The sequence below is a fragment of the Muscardinus avellanarius genome (genome assembly GCF_963383645.1).
Source record: "Muscardinus avellanarius genome assembly, chromosome: 2".
Classification (NCBI taxonomy): domain Eukaryota; kingdom Metazoa; phylum Chordata; class Mammalia; order Rodentia; family Gliridae; genus Muscardinus; species Muscardinus avellanarius.
In genome coordinates, this window is record NC_137787.1 from 64,497,363 (window position 1) to 64,518,985 (window position 21,623).

Consider the following 21,623-nt stretch of genomic DNA (forward strand, 5'->3'; position numbering starts at 1 on the left):
CAGCGTAGGGGAAAAAAAATGAACCAGTCACCAAAAGAAAACAAAACCAAAAGAGGACAACGTTAGAGAAAAAGATGATTCATTTGGTTGCATTAAAATCAATAATTTCGGACGCGGCAGCAGCGCTTTACTGCTGGCGGCAGCGGCAAGCTCACTGGACGGCACCAGACCAACGCACTCAACAGCCCACCAGGCTCCAGAGAGGAGCGGCGGACAGCGAGCAGAGGTGAGCCACTGCGGATCAGCCGGGGGGAATTCGGCAGATTTTTTCGGCACAGGGAGCATCTAAAGCTCCCAGGGGCTGGGCTCGGCACACCTTGCAGGGACTCAGAGCGGAGCTCAAAAACAGAGAAGAAATACGCCAGCCTCACGGCCGAGGGCGTGACAGCGGCGCCATATTGCCACCAGCGGCAGCAGCAGCGAATTCACCGAGTCCACTACAGCTCCATCTGCGCACTCAACAACAGTGAGTCAAATTGTGTGATCCTCCTGTCTCTGCCTTCCAAGCCCAGGGATTACAAGCATGCGCCACCACGCCTGGCTCTAAAATCCAAAAATGCTGGCCAGGTGTGGTAGTGTATCCTTGAATCTCAGCTACTGAGGTTGAAGCAGAAGGATCACAGCTTTGAGGTCAGCCTCGGCAACTCAGTGAGACTCTGTCTCAAAATATAAATAAAAAGGGCTGAGAATGTGGCTTTGTAGTAGAGCATCCCTGGATTCAGTCCCCAGTAACCAACACACACACACACACACACACACACACACTCACACACTCACACACTCACACAAATATATGAATGCTAGGCTTCGTACAGTGGGACACACCAGTAATCCCAGTATTTGGGAGGCCTAGGCAGGAGGATCACAGATGCCAGGGATAGCCTCAGCAATGTAGTGAGAATCTCAGCAACCTAGTGAGACCTTATTTGAAATAATAAATGCCAGGTGCATGCTTGTAAGGCTGAGACAAAAGGATCACAGGTTCCAGGCCAATTTCAGCAACTTAGTGAGACCTTGTTTCAAAATAAAAAATGAAATGGGTCTGGGAGTGTAGCTCAGAGGTTGAATGCCCCTGGGTTCAATCCCCAGTATCACAAAAAAAGATAAAGTAAAAAGAATAAAAATGACAATGTCTAATAAGAGTTCATTTTTTTGTTTGTTTTTGTTTTGTTTTGGGTGTTTTGTTTTATATTGTACTGGAGGTTGAATCCAGAGGCATTTTACCTCCAAGCTAAACCCCTAGTCCTATTTTATTTTTTATTTGGAAGCAGGGTCTCGCTAGGTTGCTGAAAGCTTCACTAAATTTCTGAGGCTGGCCTCAAATTTTCAATCCTCCTGTCTCAGCCTCTCAAGTACCAGGATTACAGGTGTGCACCACTACACTCAGCCTCTATTCTTGTTTTTTAAAGGGGAAATATAGTCTAAGATAAGCCTTGGGGTTTTTGTGAGAACATTTGTATTTTACTTCTCCTATAGCCATAGAAAAGTTCACAATGAAATCCCAATCAAGTACTTGAATATATAAACTAATCAGTCGCTGAGAAAGAAACGTGGGTCGAGATAGCCTACAAAGATTTTTTCCCCCACAAAGTGGTTAAGACCCCAAACACTCATAACATTAACTTTTACTTTAGTGACCAAATGTGCATCATGTTCTACAACACTGTGTTTACATGTAGCACTCTCAGAGCACACGCCCTTAAAAGTGAAGGAAAATAAAATAACACCGTGCCTTTCAAATGGAGCCCAAAGCTACAGATTCATCTCTCTTTTCAAAGAAGTGAATCTAGAAAAGGCAAGTGGCAGAGATTGTGGGAAAGAAAGCCACAGCTCTCACCTATGCTAGTTGTTTCAGCGTGTGGAGCCCTCGCCATACTAGGGGTTGAAGCCAGGGCCTCATGCGCGCTGGTCAAGTGCCCTACGACTGAGCTGCATCCCAGCTCAGCACGTGGGGCCCAAAGTCCCAGCAACGCCAGTGCGCATGTCAGGAGATGGCCATTTCCCTACCCACAGATGTCAATGTTTAAAATCTCCCATGTAAGCTCAGAGACTGTGATTTCTGCAGCTCCAGTGCCCACTTGGGGGAAGATGTATGATGGGGACCAACGTAAAGAACGCTTAGAAGATATTCACAGCCACTGAGTTGTTTTGCTCGTTACGCTTTATTTATAAGCAACCAAGATACTGACCTGGAGGAAGTAGAGGATGACAGTTGTCAGTCCCACCCAGCTGTGCAGACTGTACATATTGGGGATACTGCCGGCGTTGTGGTAATCAAACACGGCCACCAGAGAGACAGTCACAAGAGTGGCGGCCACAGTGTTTAACCCCGCGTGGATGCATTTCATCAGGAGCTTGCTGCATTTCCAGGTCCATGGCAGTCTGTATACAATGATAGCTAGAAAGAGAAAACGTGTTTTCAAAAATCCAGAACAAAAAAATAAACAATTTGTCACAATGGATGCTCCCTTTGTGAGACCCTTTCCCTTGCCTGCTGGGTCTCCTCGCCTTTCCTATGTTACTACTGCCTCTCAGTGGACCCTTCTTGGCTCCTTTGCTGCCATTCTACTCCTGAGGATATGCCCCAAAGAAATATGTACATACATTCACTAAAAGACGCATACTCGAATAGTACTAGCAGTACCGTGTGTGTAGTCAAAACCCTGGCGACTTCCCCACAGCTCACGACCAACGCGGTTCAAGAGAAAGAAGACCTATAACTAGACCGACACCTGGTGATATGGATCGACCTAGAGTGCCAATCGCAAGGAGCCCAACATTAACAAGTATGTAGCTTGATTCAGTGTATACAAAGGATGAAAACAGGCAAAACTTATCTCTGTAGTTAGAGGTCAGTAGTTGTCCTTGTGAGGAAGGACACCGCGACTGAAAGGAATGCTCTGAGAATTTATCAAAGGCTCCGTTGATATTGCTGTTCACTGAAAGATAATTCGTCAGACCGTACACTTACATATACTCTTTCCTGTATGTAAACTTAAAAAATTGCAGGGCTTTTTTTTTTTTTTTTTTTTTTTTTGGTGGTGGTACTGGGGATGGAACCCAAGGGCTTTTTATTCTGGGATAAACTCCCAGACCTATTGTTTTTATATATTTTACTTGGGAATAGTGTCTCACTACATTGCTGAGAGCCTCACTAAGTTGCTGAGGCTGGCTTCGAACCTGCGCGATCCTCCCATTTAACCTTCCAAGTACTGGGATCACAAGCGTGCACCACCACGCCTGGCTCTGGAGGCCTTTTTTTATTGAAGTGTTTTCCAATAAAAATACAACAGATTATACAGCCACTTTAAGCAGTATATGATTGACTTTTGGTCTGAAGACAGTATCTTGCTCCTATCCACCCCTTTGTTCCATGTCAGAAAAAAAATTAAGTACTTGGAAATGTGTGACAGATTGAAAATGTTTAAAGTTTACTTCCTTGGCAGAGGTATTCCATGCTATGAGCATTATATCATGTACATTTCTTTTCTTTTCTTTTCTTTTCTTTTTTTTTTTTTTTTGGTGGTACTGGGGTTCCTGGAAACCCTTCTACCTCCGGGCTACACCCCCAGACACCTATTTTTTATATTTTTATTTGGAAACAGGGTCTCTTAGGCCAGCGAGGCTGGCTGCCAACCCATCCGATCCTCTTGTCTCTGCCTCCCAAGCGCGGGGATTACAAGCTTGCGCCACCACGCCCGGCTATCATGTACATTTCTTAATTCTAGAGAAAAAAAAAAAGGAACCTGACCCCATCAAAGACATTTATAATTTGAATATATAAAACATCTTAGGATGGTAAAATATATGGAATGATCTAGTCCAATCTGGGGCAGAAACACATCCAAACCTACAGAGAGAGATGGGAACTCAGCCTCTTTGAAACTTTCAACACAGATTGTCACTCTATTTGTTGGTCTTATTTCAACACATGACAACCCTCACCACTAGGACTGTCTTACTTTTATTTAATCTAAACTCTGAAGGATTTCTTTCTGCTAATTTCAGTGTGTATATAGGTTTCTTATAAATGTTGACTGATTATACTTCATTGACAACTTGGAGACTTTTTCGATAATCCTTTTTCCTACTCAATAAATCTCTTCAAACCAGTTATTACAAAGTCTTTAAAAATGGTACTGGGGAGTGAACCTAGGGGGGTTCTACCTCTCTCTGAGCTATACCCCCCATCCCTATTTTATTTTTTATTTTGAGACAGGATCTCACTAAGTTGCTTAGGCTGGCCGTAAACCCACCATCCTCCTGTCTCTGCTTCCCAAATCCTGGGACTACAAGTGTGCAACACCATGCCCAGCTAAAAGCATACTTTTAAAGCTAGCTCAAGGTCTTTTCTCACTTATATGCTATCTTGAACAGGTCTTGCTATTTTTTCCTTGTATTTCCAGAATCTAAGACAACCCTGGGCTCAAAGTATGTAGCTCCACAAAATTTGTTACTTTTTTAACTTATTTTGAGATAACTGCATGTGTACACACATGCAGTTGTAAGAAATAATACAGAAAGCTCTCATATCTCTCCACCCAGTTTTCCTCTATGGTAACGTCTTATACGACTATAATACATTATCACAGTCAGGAAACTGACATAAACATGATCCACTGACCTGATTCAGATTTCATCAGTTGTACTTATTCGTGTGTGCATGTGTGTGTGTGTGTGTGTGTGTGTGTGTGTGTGCGTGCGCGCACATCCCACAGCATTTTTTAGATAAATGAATACAAAGCACTCTGCAGACTGGTCAAAACCTAGAAAGCAAACTGATATAAACTCAACCACTGGTTTACCTCCTTATGCCTTTTCTCCCCAAGGATTCAGCAACACGCCCTGTGAATTCTCTAGCTTTTAGAGAAAGCAAAAAGGTCTCTTTACCTTATATCCACAACCTGGAGCCTTTGCAATGTATGTGATCAGACAGTATTGAAATACAAATATATGATAGACATATATTACACAGTTCCTCTCCTGGTTTAACCTCATTTGTTACACACACACACACACACACACACACACACACACACTAAGTAATAAGCACCTTGCTAAGTGCTTTACATTTTAATTGTCACCTCAACTCTCTGAGAAAGGCACAATTACTTTTAACTATTGTACAGAGGAAGAAGCTGAGTTACAGGGAGGTTAATAAGCTTGCTCAACCTCTATGACTGCCTTAAAATATTATTGCTAGCTGGGCACAGTGGCACACACATGTAATCTCAGCTACCTGAGAGGCCAAGACTCAAGGATAGCAAATTTCAGACCAGCTTGGTTAAAGTAGTGAGCTCCCTATCTCTACCTATCATGTATCTAGTTGTTATTATTATCATCAGTATTGCATCAACCATGCACCTGGGGAAAGGAATCTTAGAAGACTGAATTTGAACATCTATCTACATAAAAGGGTGTGTTTGCTTGAAACACAAATTATAAACAGAAACAAAAGAACATATGGCTTTTTCTCCCCACCCTGAATCATACTATATGAAATCTTTCAAAATCAAAACTAAATTCTGACGGTAAAAATCTGGAATAAGCCAGGTATTGTGATGTACACCTGTAATCCCAGTATACTTGGAAGGCTGAGACTGGAGGACTTAATGAGATTATCAGCAACCTAGCAAGGCCTTGTTTCAAAATAGGGCTGGAAGTGTGGCTCAAAAGTAGAATGTCCCTGGGTTCAATCTCCAGTGCCACTAAAAAAAAAAAAAAAAAAAAAAAAATCAAGAGTAGTTGCCATGACTGAAAGGACTTGTGGTTAAGGGTGAACAGGGGAATTCTGGGGTGCTTTGAAATGCTATTTCTTGTCTTAGATAGCCTGGTATATCCATATTATGAAAACATTGATGGTGAGGTAGATGTTTTTATGTTCTTAGACACGGAGTATACTTTAAGAAACTGCTGCCAAAAATTCAAAGCCACCTACATTTCTAGTGAAGACTTCTTACTCTTCCCAATACCAGAGGCACCACAGAAGAATGTGCCACATTTTCGCATTTTCCATACAACTGAAATCTAGCCTAAGTGTTCAGTACAGCTTTAGAATTAAAACAATATTTTTGTAAGCTTGCAAACCCAGTAGCCGATTGGTCTCCACTGCTCCACAGGCAGCTGGTGGAGACTCGAGGGGTCTCCTAAGCGAGGTGCACGGGGTTTGCAGCGCCTCTCCTAGCTCCACGGGGCTCTGCTGCACCCATAGCTATGCTTCCAAATGCTGTCTGGGTAAGCAAAGGGTCGCTGCAACATGTCGCCTTCTCTCCAGTTGTTTACATGCTTTTAAAAGTATATAAACAACCGAAATATGGCAGGTTTTAGGAGCAAAGGGCAAGCTTAAGAAGTCAGACCACACTTCTTAAACAAGAAGCTATTCTCAACCATTGTAAAAACTGCCTGGAGAGTGGAATTTAAATATTTCTTGCTTCTTTGGCTTGGCACTTACCTAGGCATCATTCCTGAGGTTCAGTGAGAAGGAAGAAGAAGGCCTCTGAAGCCCAATAGGAGGAGAAATGATATACAAAAGCCACTTGTGACTGACACAAAGGTTTTCTTCTGGGGGCTGTAATTGGCAGCAAGATAATTTTCCCCAAAAAAGCAAGGGGAACATGCACACACACATGTGAGAAATACATTTTAAATCCTTTCAAAGGAAAAGTTATTGGTGGTGGCACATACTGGTGTGGCAAACTTAGAAAAGAAAGGACAAAGGGAGGAAGAAGTTGATATCTCTATGTAATTATTCCCTAGGCAAATGAAAATATAGCAACTTGAATTTAATTATTAGAAAAATTTTCAGCTCCTAGTGGCATAATAAAAACTCAGGGATATAAAATATATATATTCTCTAAGATGTCATCTCTAGTTTACCAGCTTTACATTCACATACCACACAGAACTATCTACATACACAGTTTTTTATTGTTTTGTTTTGTTTTTGTGGTACTGAGGTTCCTGGAAGCCCTTCTACCTCCAGGCTACACTCCCAGACCTATTTTATATTTTTGAAACAGGGTCTCCTAAGTCAGCAAGCGTGGCTGGCTTCGAACCAGCACGATCCTCCTGTCTCTGCCTCCCAAGCACGGGGATTACAAGCGTGCGCCACCACGCCCAGCCATACACAAGTTTTTAAAAGTCAGTGTGAACTGATAATCTGTCACAGTGGGAGCAGATGAGGGGGGAGCTCTGAGAGAGAGCGATGTTCCCAGACATGGAAAATATGCTCCTATCTTTCCAAAAAGAGACGACTGTTCTACCTTTTCAAAAAAAATTATTTTTAATCTCACAAAGTCAAGACAGAAAACCGTAGCAGAAGTTACCTGTACCCTGGACGGTATGCACTGGGATTTGGTCCACAGATGTGCTTTATTTGATTAGCGTTAACATTGGGGCTTTTGTTTTGTTGGTGCAGCTTGTCCACTTTGACTTTGAACCAGTTTTTAGACACCTGGCTTCTCCTGGGAAAATGGGAAGATCTGGCGGCCTCGGACTGGCTCCTCATATCGCCCATACTTCTCGGGAGCTAAGTAAGAGTGGCCCGTCTTGTCTTGTCAGGAGTGGGCAGTCTCCCGCTCACTTCAGATCTGCCTCCCCAGCAAGGTCAGGTCTGACGCCCTGCCCTCCGAGGCCCTGGCCTGGGGCTTACCTGTCCTCATCAACAGATTCAGCTGCTCCTTATGCTGCCTACAGTTAAAGAGACCCTGCCTGGTAAACTGTCAGTCCTGGGAGGAGCAATAAAAACTCGTTGCTATCACATCCTACATCTGGGCCCTGGGACTGCAGTGGGCAGTTACCTTGAGCCTTATGGCTTAAAAGAACACAAGTTTGTTCTCTTTCGGACCTGAAGGCCTGAAATTTAGGATCAAGGTGTTGGCAGGACTGGTTCTTTCTGGAGGCTCTGAAGGGCGTGTGCTGGATAGCTCTCCAGTCACCTCCTTTTTCACACTTTTTTTTTCTTTCTTTCCTTTCTTTTTTTTTCTTGTTTCTTTTTTGGTGTGTATGTGCAGGTGGTACTTGAGATCAACGCTGGGGTGTTTTTATCACTAAGCTACACTCCCAGCCCTTTCTTTAAATTAATTAGTTAATTTCATGCTACGGGGGATTGAACCTAAAAATATTCTACCTCTGAGATACACCCCCAGTCCTGTTTTATTTTTTATTTTAAAACAGGGTCTCACTAAGTTGTAGAAGGCCTCAAGTGGTTGCTGAGGCGGGCCTCAATCCTGCACAAGCCTCCTGTCTCAGCCTCTCAAGTAGTGGGTTTTCTTTCTTTATTTATTTATTGCAGTACCGGGGATTGAACCTAGGGGCATTCTACCTCCCAGCTCCACCCCCAGCCCTATTTTGTTCTTTATTTTGAAACAGGGTCTCACTAAGTTGCAGATGGCCTCACACGTTGCTGAGGCTGGCCACAAGCCTACAGGTACATACCACCACGCCCAGCTTAGGCATATGCATTAAAAATGGTAGAAGAAGACGGGTGTGGTGGCGCAAGCTTGTAATCCCGCGCTTGGGAGGCAGAGACAGGAGGATCTGGCAGGTTCAAAGCCAGCCATGCTGGCTTAAGAGACCCTGTTTCCAAAAACAAAAAAGTATAAAATAGGTCTGGGAGTGTAGCCTGGAGGTAGAAGGACTTCCAGGAACCCCAGTACCCCCCCCAAAAAAAAATGGTAGAAGGAAGCCAGGCACAGAGTGCACATAGTAATCCCAGTCCCTGTGAGGCTGAGACAGGAGGACTGAATGTTTGAGACTAGCCCTTGGTAACTTAGCAAGATCTTCTTTCCAAAAAAAAAAAAAAAAAATACGAAGGACTGGGAGTTTATCATTGAGATAGAACCCCCCTGGGTTCAATACCGAGTACCACAAAAGGGAGAGAGAGAGAGAGAGAGAGAGAGAGAGAGAGAGAGAGAGAGGGGGGAAGAGAGAGAGAGACACTATAATATGCTGGAATTATTTCAATGGAGAGGAGAATTTAATGATGCAGAAGAAAGAAGGAAGGAGAATTGAAGTGGTATCTTTAGATAGGCAAAAGGAGGCATTTGCAATACTTGGGCAGTAAAATGCTAATGAACTAATGGTAAATCCATGGGCAGTAATCCCATAATTTGGGAGGCTGAGACAGGAAGATTATAAATTCAAGGCCAAGGTGGGCATGGTGGCGCAGGCTGGTAATCCCAGCATTCAGGAGGCTGACACCAGAGGCTTGCAGTTCGCAGACAGCCTCAGCTATTTAGTGAGACCCTCTGCAACTCAGTGAGACCCAGTTTCAAAATAAAGAATAAAAGCCGGGCATGTTGGCGCATGCTTGTAATCCCTGCGATTGGGAGGCTGAGACATGAGGATCGCACAGGTTCGAAGCCAGCCTCGGCTACTTAGTGAGACCCTGTTTCCAAATAAAATATAAAATAGGTCTGGGAGTGTAGCCGGAGGTACAAAGCCTCTGGGTTCCACCCCTAGTACCAAAATAAAATAAAATAAAATAAAGAATAAAAAATAGGGCAGGGGGTGTAGCTCAGAGGTCGAATGCCCCTGGGCTCCACACCCGCAAAATAAATAAATAAATAAATTAATTAATTCAAGACCAGCCTTGGCAATTTAGCAAAAGGATGCCCATTCTTCCTGGGATTGACTAAACAGTTTTCTGAACTGCACACTGGAAATCACTGAGGGACAGGGAAGGAGCTTTTACTTTAGGTGTTATTATTGGTCATTGTAAAACTGCATTTTGGAAGTAACATCCTGACTTCCGGGAAGATGGCGACTGAGAAAAGCGGGGCTTAAGAGCCCCGCTAACAACCAATCTCCATTACCACAAAATCAGCCCCTTTCATAGCCAGAAAACACCATCACCAAAGAAACAAAAAAATCACCAGGCTCCAGAGAGAAAGCGGACTGAGAACAGAGCTCAGAGCCACAGAGGAGATAACCGGCCTCGCGCCCGAGGATGCGGCAGCAGCGCCATACTGCCGGCGGCACCGGCAAATTCACTGGACGGCTACAGCAAGCCGAGGTGAGCCGCTGCGGAACAGCCAGGTGGGATTTCTCGCCGCAGGTAAAATCTAAAGCTCCCAGTGGCTGAGCTCAGCACACGCCTCAGGGATTCAGAGTGGAAATCAAAACCAAGAAGAAATACGCCAGCCTCACGGCCGAGGGCATAGCAGCGGCGCCATACTGCCACCTGCGGCAGTAGCAGAGAATTCACCGAATCCAGTACAGCTACATCTGTGTACTCAAGAACAGTGAGTCAAATTGCGGGCCACAGAGGAGAAATCCCAGTACTGTACTCCCTGGGACTTGACCCAGTGGGGGAGGGGCGGTGGCAGAGATATCACACCATAGGAGAACGTGCAACCTGGCACCCCCACAGTCTAAAGCAGCCTCTATCGACTCTCTGGGTCGGAGACTCTGTGATAAAACCCAATAAAGGAGTAGTAGTGGGGTCTGAGATACTACTGACTCGAGATCCAGAACACCTTAAGTGAAGTCATAGTGACCCAAGGGAAGAACCCAGAGAAGGCACAAACTTCCGAAATCATGGGAAAGAGGAATAATACTGGAGCAATCAATGCCCACAACCCCACAACATCAGAACCCGATAAAACAGAAATTCAGAGATTTCTAGAAGATCAAATCAGGAAAATAACTGTAGAAATAATAGAGGTGCTTCGAAAAGAACTCAGAGAGAGCCAAAAAGAGATAAAGGATGCAATTAATGAAGTAAAGGCCTCAATTCAAAGCACAAACAACCGATTAGACCACATGGAGAACAGAATCTCGCTCTTAGAAGATGATCATTCCAAAAATGAACGCATAGTTTCTAATCGAGGAAAAAATATCCGACAGCAGGAATCTGATATTGAAGAAATATGGGCCCATTTTAAGAGAGCTAACCTAAGAATTATTGGAATAGAGGAGGGAAAAGAAAGTGAAACCAAAGGGATCAACAATCTCTTCAAGGAAGTAATAGCAGAAAATTTTCCAAACATAGAGCAAGAGGTTGATACACAGGTCCAGGAAACGTATAGAACTCCCTTTAGACAGGATCGGAGAAGAGGATCCCCACGCCACATAATTGTCAAAATGACCAATGTGGAAGCCAAGCAGAGAATCTTAAAGGCAACAAAAACAAAGGGCCAAGTGACATTCAGAGGCAAGCCAATTAGAATCACTCCAGACTTCCCAAACCAAGTCATGAGAGCCAGAAGGGCTTGGAGTAACATATTCCAAACTCTGAAAGAAAACAACTTCCAGCCAAAAATTTCCTACCCAGCAAAACTTTCTATCAAATTAGATGGGAAAATAAGAAGCTTCCATGACAAACAGAAACTGAAGGAATTTTTGTCTTCAAAACCAGCACTAGAGAAAATAATCAAAGAGATTAACTACAAAGAAGAAATAGGTAACACACACCAGAACCAGAGAAACAAGAGTTTCCATCCAACAGTCAACTAAGATTGGTTATCTGTGGAGATTCATTACTTATGTTAGTCTTTTACCTATCTCTAAATGGTATTGTTTGCCTTTATTGTTGTGAATTTTTAGGATTTCTAGTTGGAATATTAATATACCTTCAGATATAGCATTTGGAAATATTTTATCCCATTCTATTAGTAACTGTTAACTCTGGTTACATTGTCTTTGGATATACAATATTTTTTTTTATTTTTTAGGGAGTTTGTATACTCTTCTGTTGCCTGTGCCATTGAAATCATATCCAAGAAATCACTGCCAATTTCAGTGTTGTGAGGTTTTATGACCCAGATTTTCTCCTAAAAGTTTATAGTCTTAAGATTTATATTTAAGTCTTTTATCTATTTTGAGTTAATATTTGTATATGGGATTAGGTAAGGGTCCAACTTTATTCTTTTCCATGTAATTATTATGTTTCAACTATATTTAGTTAAAAGATTATTATTTCTACCACCAAATGTTCGTGGAAACCTTGTCAAAAATAACTTGACAATATAGGGAAGAATCTAGGCTTTTATTTAACTCCAATGGTTTATATATCTGCCTTTAGAATAGTACTACACTGTTTCAATTATTGTAGCTTTATATGGTTTGAAATCAGAAAATATATATCTTCTAGCTTTGTTCTTTTTCAAGATCGTTTTGGGTATCTAGAGTCCATATTCCATATTAGGATAGAGGTTTTTCTGAAAAATAAATATATAAATATATGATAGTTTCACCTAAAAAAAAAGAAAAAAAAATATTCTCTGGTAAGAAAGAAAGTAAAGGACTTCCGGGAAGATGGCGACCGAGAAAAGCGGGGCTTAAGAGTCCCGCTAACAACCAATCTCCATTACCACAAAAAGAGCGCCTTTCATAGCCAGAAAACACCATCACCAGAAAAACAAAAAAACCACCAGGCTCCAGAGAGAAAGCGGACTGAGAACAGAGCTCAGGGCCACAGAGGAGACACACGCGCCCGAGGACGCGGCAGCAGCGCCATACTGCCAGCGGCAGCTGCGAACTCAGCGGACGGCTACAGCAAGCCGAGGTGAGCCGATGCGGAACAGCCAGGCGGGATCTTTCGGCACAGACAGCATTTAAAGCTCCCAGTGGCTGAGCTCAGCACACGCTGCAGGGATTCAGAGTGGAAATCAAAACCAGAGAAGAAAAAATACGCCAGCCTCATGGCCGAGGGCGTGGCAGAGGCGCCATATTGCCACCGGCGGTGGCAGCAGCAGTGAATTCACCGAGTCCAGTACAGCTACATCTACGTACTCAAGAACAGTGAGTCAAATTGCGGGCCACAGAGGAGAAATCCCAGTATTGTGCCTCCTGGGACTTGACCCAGTGAGGGAGTGGTGGTGGCAGAGATATCACACCATAGGAGAGCGTGCAACCTGGCACCCCCTTTAGTTTAAAGCAGCCTCTATCGATTCCCTGGGTCGGAGACTCTGTGATACAACCCAGTAAAGGAGTAGTAGGGTCTGAGATAATACAGACTCGAGATCCAGAGCACCTTAAGTGAAGCCATAGTGACCCAAGGGAAGAACCCAGAAAGGCACAAACCTCCGAAATCATGGGAAAGAGGAATAACACTGGAGTAATGAATGTGCACAACCCCACAACATCAGAACCTGATAAAACAGAAAATCAGAGATTTCTAGAAGATCAAATCAGGAAAATAACTGTAGAAATAATAGAGGTGCTTCGAAAAGAACTCAGAGAGAGCCAAAAAGAGATAAAGGATGCAATTAATGAAGTAAAGTCCTCAATTCAAAGCACAAACAACCGATTAGACCACATGGAGAACAGAATCTCGCTCTTAGAAGATGAGCAATCCAAAAATGAATGCATAGTTTCTAATCTAGAAAAAGATATCCGACAGCAGGAATCTGACATGGAAGAAATATGGGCCCATTTTAAGAGAGCTAACCTAAGAATAATTGGAATAGAGGAGGGAAAAGAAAGTGATACCAAAGGGATCAACAATCTCTTCAAGGAAGTAATAGCAGAAAATTTTCCAAACATAGAGCAAGAGGTTGATACACAGATCCAGGAAACTTATAGAACTCCCTTTAGACAGGATCCGAGAAGAGGATCCCCACGCCATATAATTGTCAAAATGACCAATGTGGAAGCCAAGCAGAGAATCTTAAAGGCAACCAAAACAAAGGGCCAAGTGACATTCAGAGGCAAACCAATTAGAATCACTCCAGACTTCCCAAACCAAGTCATGAGAGCCAGAAGGGCTTGGAGTAACATATTCCAAACTCTGAAAGAAAACAACTTCCAGCCAAAAATTTCCTACCCAGCAAAACTTTCTATCAAATTAGATGGAGAAATAAGAAGCTTCCATGACAAACAGAAACTGAAGGAATTTATGTCTTCAAAACCAGCGCTAGAGAAAATACTCAAAGAGATTAACTACAAAGAAGAAATAGGTAACACTCACCAGAACCAGAGAAACAAGAGTTTCCATCCAACAGACAACTAAGATTGGTTATCTGTGGAGATTCATTATTTATGTTAGTCTTTTACCTATCTCTAAATTGTATTGTTTGCCTTTATTGTTGTTAATTTTTAGGATTTCTAGTTGGAATATTAATATACCTTCAGATATAGCATTTGGAAATATTTTATCCAATTCTATTAGTAACTTTTAACTCTGTTTACATTGTCTTTGGATATACAATATTTTCTTTTATTTTTTAGGGAGTTTGTATATTCTTCTGTTGCCTGTGCCATTGAAATCATATCCAAGAAATCACTGCCAATTTCAATGTTGTGAGGTTTTATGACCCAGATTTTCTCCTAAAAGTTTATAGTCTTAAGATTTATATTTAGGTCTTTTATCTAGTTTGAGTTACTACTTGTATGTGGGATTAGGTAAGGGTCCAATTTTATTCTTTTCCATGTAATTATTATTTTTCAACAATATTTAGTTAAAAGATTATTATTTCCACCACCAAATCTTCGTGGAAACCTTGTCAAAAATAACTTGACAATATAGGGAAGAAGTTAGCTCTAGGCTTGTATTTAACTCCAATGGTCTATATATCTGCCTTTAGAACAGTACTACACTGTTTCAATTATTGTAGCTTTATATGGTTTGAAATCAGAAAATATACATCTTCTAGCTTTGTTTTTGCTTCGAGATTGTTTTGGGTATCTAGAGTCCATATTCCATATCAGGATAGATTTTTTTCTGAAAAATAAATATATGATAGTTTCACCTAAAAAAAAGAAAAAAATATTCTCTGGTAAGAAAGAAAGCAAAAAGAAATATTGAAATGTTATCTTTAAGACATCAAAAGCTTGGTATCAGACAAATGAAACTGTTATGTGAGATTATCATTTTTAATTTTGGATAAATTGCTATAATACTAGATGTCAACCACTAAGCCAAGCATGGGAGGGAGGGATGGGGAGAGAATGGGGTGGGGATCGGGTGGGGGCTGACTGGGCGATGTGTGCATGTATGTCTACAAAAGTTTGTATCCCACTATGATGTATGAATACAGTGCACCAATAAAATAAAATTTAAAAAAAAAAAAAAAAAAAAAAAAAAAAAAAGAAAGAAAGTAAAAAGAAATATTGAAATGTTATCTTTAAGTCATCAAAAACTTGGTATCAGACAAATGAAACTGTTATGTGAGATTATCGTTTTTAATTTTGGATAAATTGCTATAATACTAGATGTCAACCACTAAGCCAAGCATGGGAGGGAGGGATGGGGAGAGAATGGGGTAGGGATCGGGTGGGGGCTGACTGGGCGATGTGTGCATGTATGTCTACAAAAGTTTGTATCCCACTATGATGTATGAATACAGTGCACCAATAAAAAAATAAATTAATTAATTAAAAAATAATAATAATAAAAAAAACTGCATTTTGTAGTTGAGTGTGGTGGCACATGCCTGTGATCCAAGTCCTCAGTAGACTGAGACAGGAGGATTGCAGTTTTGAAGCCAGCCTTTAGTGAGGTCCTTAGCAACGTGAGACCCTGTTTCAAATATAAAAAACTAAAATAGGGGTGAGGGTAAAGCTCATAGTTAGAATGTCCCTGGGTTCAATCCCTAGTACCACATACACACACAAATTGCATTTGATTACTAACATTTTTTTTTCCCCAGTACTGGGCATTTAACCCAGGGGCAGTCTATTTCTGAGCTACATTCCCAGCCCTATATTATTTTAATTATTTTGAACAGGTCTCACTAAAATGCTGAGTATCTTGCCGAATTGCCAAGGCTGGCCTTGAAATTATAATCCTCCTGTCTCAGTCTCCCAAATTATAGTATTAGAGATGGGTGTGTACTTCTAACAATTTGATTTTGATCCTGAAAAAAGTCTTACTCATTCAATAACTATTTGCCTAGTATGTGTCAGTTCTGGGTGCTAGGGATACAGCAGTGAGCAAAATGATTTCTAAAACACTTCTACTAGTTACATTATTAAGATATTTACATGCATTTATTTATAACAAAAGCATAGTTTCAGTTGCTTTGAATTATATCTTTATGTTCTGTAAAAATGATCACTTCTCAAGCCAGGCATGGTGGCACACGCTTGTAATCCCCGTGCTTGGGAGGAGGAGACAGGATGATCTGGGAGTGTAACCCGGATGTTAGAAGGGTTTCCAGGAACCCCAGTACCACACACAAAAAAATATCACTTCCCTAAGACTGATATGTTTTGCTATTGAGGCTTATTTTCTCTTTTAGGCTCAATCTGGAATAGGTATTTGGGGCACTTTCTCCCATATCTTCTTTGCCACATTTTATCCCCAAAACCTTTTAACTATTTTTAAGTAACCATGGAATTTAGTCACTTAGATACATTAATGGGATACCCCAACTGCCTTTTAAGAATTGCTCTTAATTTCTGCTAGTCTTTTAAATGATACTTAAATGCAGTTATATCATATCTCACAAAATCAACTTGAGATCATTAAACTATTTAATTTCTCTTCCTTCAGTCTATAACACAATAGGAGTTCTACACGTGGGAAAGCAAGGAGTGTAGAATTGCCAAGGCTTCTTTTCGCTAAATGCAGATACCTGCATTTTTTACCTTCTACTAAAGAACAATCCACCTTGTTGAACCTTTTAAAAGGCCATCTGCCACTTTGAGAGCATTTCTTTGTTACAGTCTTTTCTGCGCCCTTCTTTGCAAGGGTCGTTTCTCTGATTTCCTGGCGGTGTTATTTCACTGGAAGCATTCCTTTGAGGAAAGCACAAAGCCTCTTCTCAACTCTTCCTCATTCATGTCAGAATCTGTTAGGCAGACTTCCCATATATTGAGCTTTTCTTAACCAGGCATGGTGGCATGCATCTGCAGTCTCAGCTACCAGGAGGCTGAGCCTAGAGGATTAGCCCAGGAGGTCAAGGCCAACCTGGGCATTGTTTTATATTTCTGATGGAATATTATACTTTATTTTAAAATACATACTTTTTTGGTAGTATTGGGGATTGAACCCAAGGGCATTCTATCTTCGCTATATACCCCCAGCCCCATTATTATTATTATCTTCGCTATATACCCCAGCCCTATTATTATTATTATCTTCACTATATACCCCCAGCCTTATTATTATTATTATTATTATTATTTTTTTTTTTTTTTTTTTTTTAGTGGTACTGGGGATGGAACCCAGAGGCCTTCTACCTTTGGGCTACACTCCCAGACCTATTTTTTTTTTTTTTTTGTATTTTATTTGGAAACAGGTCTCTTAAGCCAGATGAGGCTGGCTTCAAACCTGCGTGATCTTCCTGTCTCAGCCTCCCAAGTGCAGGGATTACAAGCATGCGCCACCATGCCCAGCCTATTATTATTACTACTATTATTATTATTATTATTAGAAACAGGGTTTTGCTAAGATACTGATAGTCTCATTAAGTTGCTACGGCTGGCTTCAAATCTTTTATACTCCTGTCTCAGTCTCTCAAGTACTGGGATTACAGGTGTGCACCCCCATGCCCAGCTAGAATCCATACATTTTCCGAAGGGTGTTTGTATGTGTGTGTGTGTGTGTGTGTGTGTGTGTGTGTGTGTGTGTGTGTAGAAAAAAGGAGAGAGATTTATTTTGTAACTTCTACATTAGCCTTGCTTTCTTCAGAGATTCCTTTTGCAAGATGTTTTACTTATTCTTGCCATAGTTTCAAATACAGTTTACTCTTTGTATATTGCTTTAGCAAAACACTCTGTGCTTAGAGTAATAACTCTACTGTAGCCTTCTTTTCTTCCCCTCCAAGGATCTGTGTATTACTTAAGCACTCTGTTATATTATATTCTTTATTAGAGATTGTAAATTCCATAACCTTAAAGTTTTTTCTCTAAAGAAAGAACACACATTAAAGAAAAAAAAAGTCAATTATGAGCTGGGCGTGGTGCCTGTAATCCCACTATTTGGGAAGCTGAGACAGGAGGATTGCTGGTTCTTAGCCAGCCTCAGTAACTTAATGAGGCCCTCTGAAAATTAGCAAGACCTTCTTTCAAAATACAAAATAAAACAGGGCTTGAGGTGTAGATCAGAGGTGGAATGCACCTGGGTTCAACCCCCATTACTTTCCCTTCCCCCCTCCAAAAGAGAAAAGAAAACCACCAAAAACCTACAATGACATGGCTACTTATTCTGTAACATGCACTTTTCCCTGTTTCCCTTACAGCCTATGAAGCCAACCACCGATTGTCTGACTTAGGATGGTTTAACTTAACAATTATTTGCGATGTGCTGTGCTGCTCAAGCCAGAGGGTTGGTTCATCATGTTCAGTGTTTTGCACACATTTTCAAGTTACCATATTTTTAGTATACAACAGGCATATCAGGGATGTAACCCCATCATAAGCCAAAGGAGCATCTTAATTTACTTCTTCTCCCCCTGGAGGCTTCCTACCATTTGGTTGAGTGTTCATGGGCCAAGAAATGGGGGAACTGGAGAGAGAGGTCCAAGTGTCTACATGTATGAAAAAGTTTATGTTATGTCCATTAAATGTATTATGTGATTGAAATTCTTTGTGAATTCAGGGTCCAAACAGTACAGGACCAACACTGGAACATTAACACAAATATAGTAACTGAGCCTCAACAAAACAGGGTTTGCATAAGAGCAGCAGATGAAAATTCCCAAATTATCCATTTATATATATTTTCCCCATAGTTAGTATAAACACATTAAGAGAAATCTAAAGTTTGGAGAAACCAAGAAACCTATTAAGAAAACTGTGTAACGGACTCCGACATGAATTCAAAGTGCATTTTACGTAAAGCTTTGGACTTCTCTAAAAATGAGATGTTGCAGAAAATAAGCTTATTGCCATTAAAGCAGAGAAATCACCCTGGAAAATAAGGCCACTGAAAGGACGCATATCACTTCCATGAATAAGCTGCTTAACCCCCCTGTGCTTGGGTTTACTCTTAGAACATACTTAGTGGACACACAGAAAATACTCAACAAAGGGCTGTAACTTTGTTTCTTCTGTGTGAGTCATACCACCAGCTGTACCATGGTGAGCGGTTGTACCATTTTGTTTTCTACTGAGGATTGAACACAGGAGCAGTCTACCTCTAAGCTATATTCCCAGTCCTTTTTATGCATATTTTGAAACAGGGTCTCACTAAGTTGCTGAGGGCCTCACTAAATTGCTAAGGCTGGCCTCAAACCTGCGATCTTCCCTTTTCAGCCAAGTACTGGTACTACTGGGCATCTTTCCAAGTGCTGGTACTAGAGATGTGCTCCCGCCAGGCCTGGCTATCGTCGGTGTTTCCAAGTACTTAATACAAACCTCTGAAGAGCGTCTTGGTTTTAGGCGCCGCTCTAAGAGGTGAGTGGAAGAGATGATGAACCTGTTGGCCACATTTTGAGTAAACGGAAGCTGTTGACAGCTCTACCCTGAAGGAAAAGGCATCTGGTGGCTGAGAACTTAGGACTTGAGTATGTTTTTCTTGTTTTAGTTCATGAACAAAATGGCTGGAAATTAGGCATCGAAGTGACTTCGCTGGCTAGTGGGGCTCACGCCGAGGCCTCCTTAGCTGAGCATCCTTAGTAACACCGCCCGCCGCATCCCAGCGGGAAAATGCGGCCGCGCTGGCTGAAACTGCGCGAGCAAAACCCCAAAGCAAACCAAAACAAAAACCTGTCTTTAACAGTGAGGCCAGCACTTTTTTCTTCTCTTGTTTGTGGGGAGTTTAGTATGTGGAAGGAAAGGCAGCCCTTTTCTTTAGAAGTTTCCGCTGGTTGGGCATCCCCTTCCCAGCCCCATCCACCCGCGGCCCACCCCCTGTCTACCTTTTCTCAAAGCATTCTCCAGGCCACCGAATGGACCTCACTTTGAGGGGAAGCGGTTACGAAAGCACGGTGCTTGCGCCACTAATAACTAGAGGTTTCTCCAAAAGGAAGAGGCTCTGCTCCGCACGGCGACGAAAGCACACGGCCCTCGCCCGCGCCCCTCGCCCGCGCGTTGGGGGGGGGGGGGAGCTGGCGCGCCGGGCGGGCGGGGTCTGGGCATCCCCGAGCCGCTTCTGCGGCCCGAGTTCGGGGCCACCGCCCCACAGGAGGCCCCGCAGGGGAACTTTCGCCAGTGGGCCGCCACATAAACAAGCTGGGTCCAGGGCCGGCCAATGACGGGGCGGCGCGGCGGAACACCCCCGCGAGGGCTGGCAGCCCTGCCCGGCTCCGCGGAGCCCTGCGCGCCGGGACGCGAGCCCAGGGGACGGGGCCCAGGGGATGCTCCGCTCGCCGCCGCCACGCGGAGAGGCAGACGCCGCCCCTCCGCGCCTCCCCGCTGCTTTCCTCGCATTCTGCAGCCTCGAAGTTGGGCGAAAGGCCTCGCCCCGCTCGGGGGCCACGATAGGGCGCTGGCCGGGCGCGGTGCTCCCGCTCGCTCCTCCCGCGCCCCCGTCGGCCTGGGGTCGCCTCTGGGCCCCCCAGCCCCCCGCCCCAGCCAGCCCCGGGCCGGCCCCCCGCCGTCCCCGCGGGCGCCAGTACCGATGCCCTGGATGAAGACGAAGCCGGTGACTATGAGCACCGGGTGCCAGTTGAACTCGAGCCCGCTGCCGTCCCAGCCGAGCCCCTCCCGGTAGTGCAGGACCCAGACCAGCGTGAGGATCACGGACAGGAACCCGACGAGCAGCGCCGGCACCAGCAGCCCCAGGAAGCCCCAGTAGCACTCCATGGTCGCCAGAGCCCTGGCCCCGCGGCGCTGGGCACTGGCTCCGCGGCGGCCCGGGCGGCGACTTGTGGGCGCTGACCCCGCCTGCGGGGAGGGGCCTCGGGGTGGGCCGCGGGCGGAGCAGGGACCCGCCCCGCCGGGGTCACGCGGTGGCCGCCCCCGGCCAGCCCCGAGCCGCCGAGGGCTGGGGGAGCCGCCGGGCCGCTGCGCGGGAGGGCGCGCCCGCGGGCCGGGGCTTCTTGGCATCACTTTCGTTAGCTCTCGGGCCGCGCTTCCTCACTTGTGCGAGGGCAGTGGCGCCTGCTCTTGGCTATCAGAATAGAGGAATCCTTTGCACAGGGTTGTATGTGTGCTTTTCCTTAATGAAGGCTCCTGAGGGTCGAGGAGGAATCTTGGACGGGATGGGGAGCAGCGGCTGTCTCTACCTAGCCACGGAAGCCTCTGGCCGTGTGCTGTCAAGAGAGAGAAGACAGTCGCCTCCTGGACCTGGACTTGCCTACGGAGTGGGATTTTTTTTTTTTTTTATGCCCACCTGGCAGAGACGAACTTTTTTTAATCCAGTACTACTTGAGAGGCTGAGACAGGAGGATTGCAGATTGGAGACCAGCTTCAACAACTTAGCGAGACTTTTTCAACATAAAAAAGTAAAAAGGGCTGGGGTTCAATCCCCTGTACAAAAAAACAAAAAAACCCGCCCACCTCTGGTAGTCACTAGTCTAGCACGCGCGAGGCCCTGGGTTCCATCCCAGCACTGGGGGGGTGGGGACCACCTGCCCACACCAGTATCAAACCAAAAACTCGCTTTGATAAATCGCCTTGTTGGCGCAAAGCCGGTTCCCTGACATTCCCTCTTCTACATGGAAAGGAACTTGGTCAGCATTATATATTGCTATCAGGAAAAATGGGTCCTGGTTGCCAGGGTTCCTAGAATGCTTTAGGGAAGTGTAACTGCTAGTCCTCCCGTGTGCCCCATCATCGAGAACCATTTCACC

At 43.7% G+C, this 21,623-nt stretch overlaps 1 protein-coding gene across 1 annotated transcript in view; it reads right to left on the minus strand.

Annotated features, from left to right (window-relative positions):
* CYBRD1 (cytochrome b reductase 1) overlaps positions 1-20,634 on the minus strand; it is a gene marked incomplete at both ends in the record, with an annotated part of 32,389 nt that extends 11,755 nt beyond the window's left edge. The window contains 2 exons of the mRNA XM_080689926.1: positions 2,190-2,398; positions 20,448-20,634. Of these exons, the coding sequence (XP_080546052.1) occupies positions 2,190-2,398; positions 20,448-20,634 (396 nt within the window). The remainder of the gene's footprint in view (positions 1-2,189; positions 2,399-20,447) is intronic.
* Positions 20,635-21,623: the final 989 nt, after the last annotated feature.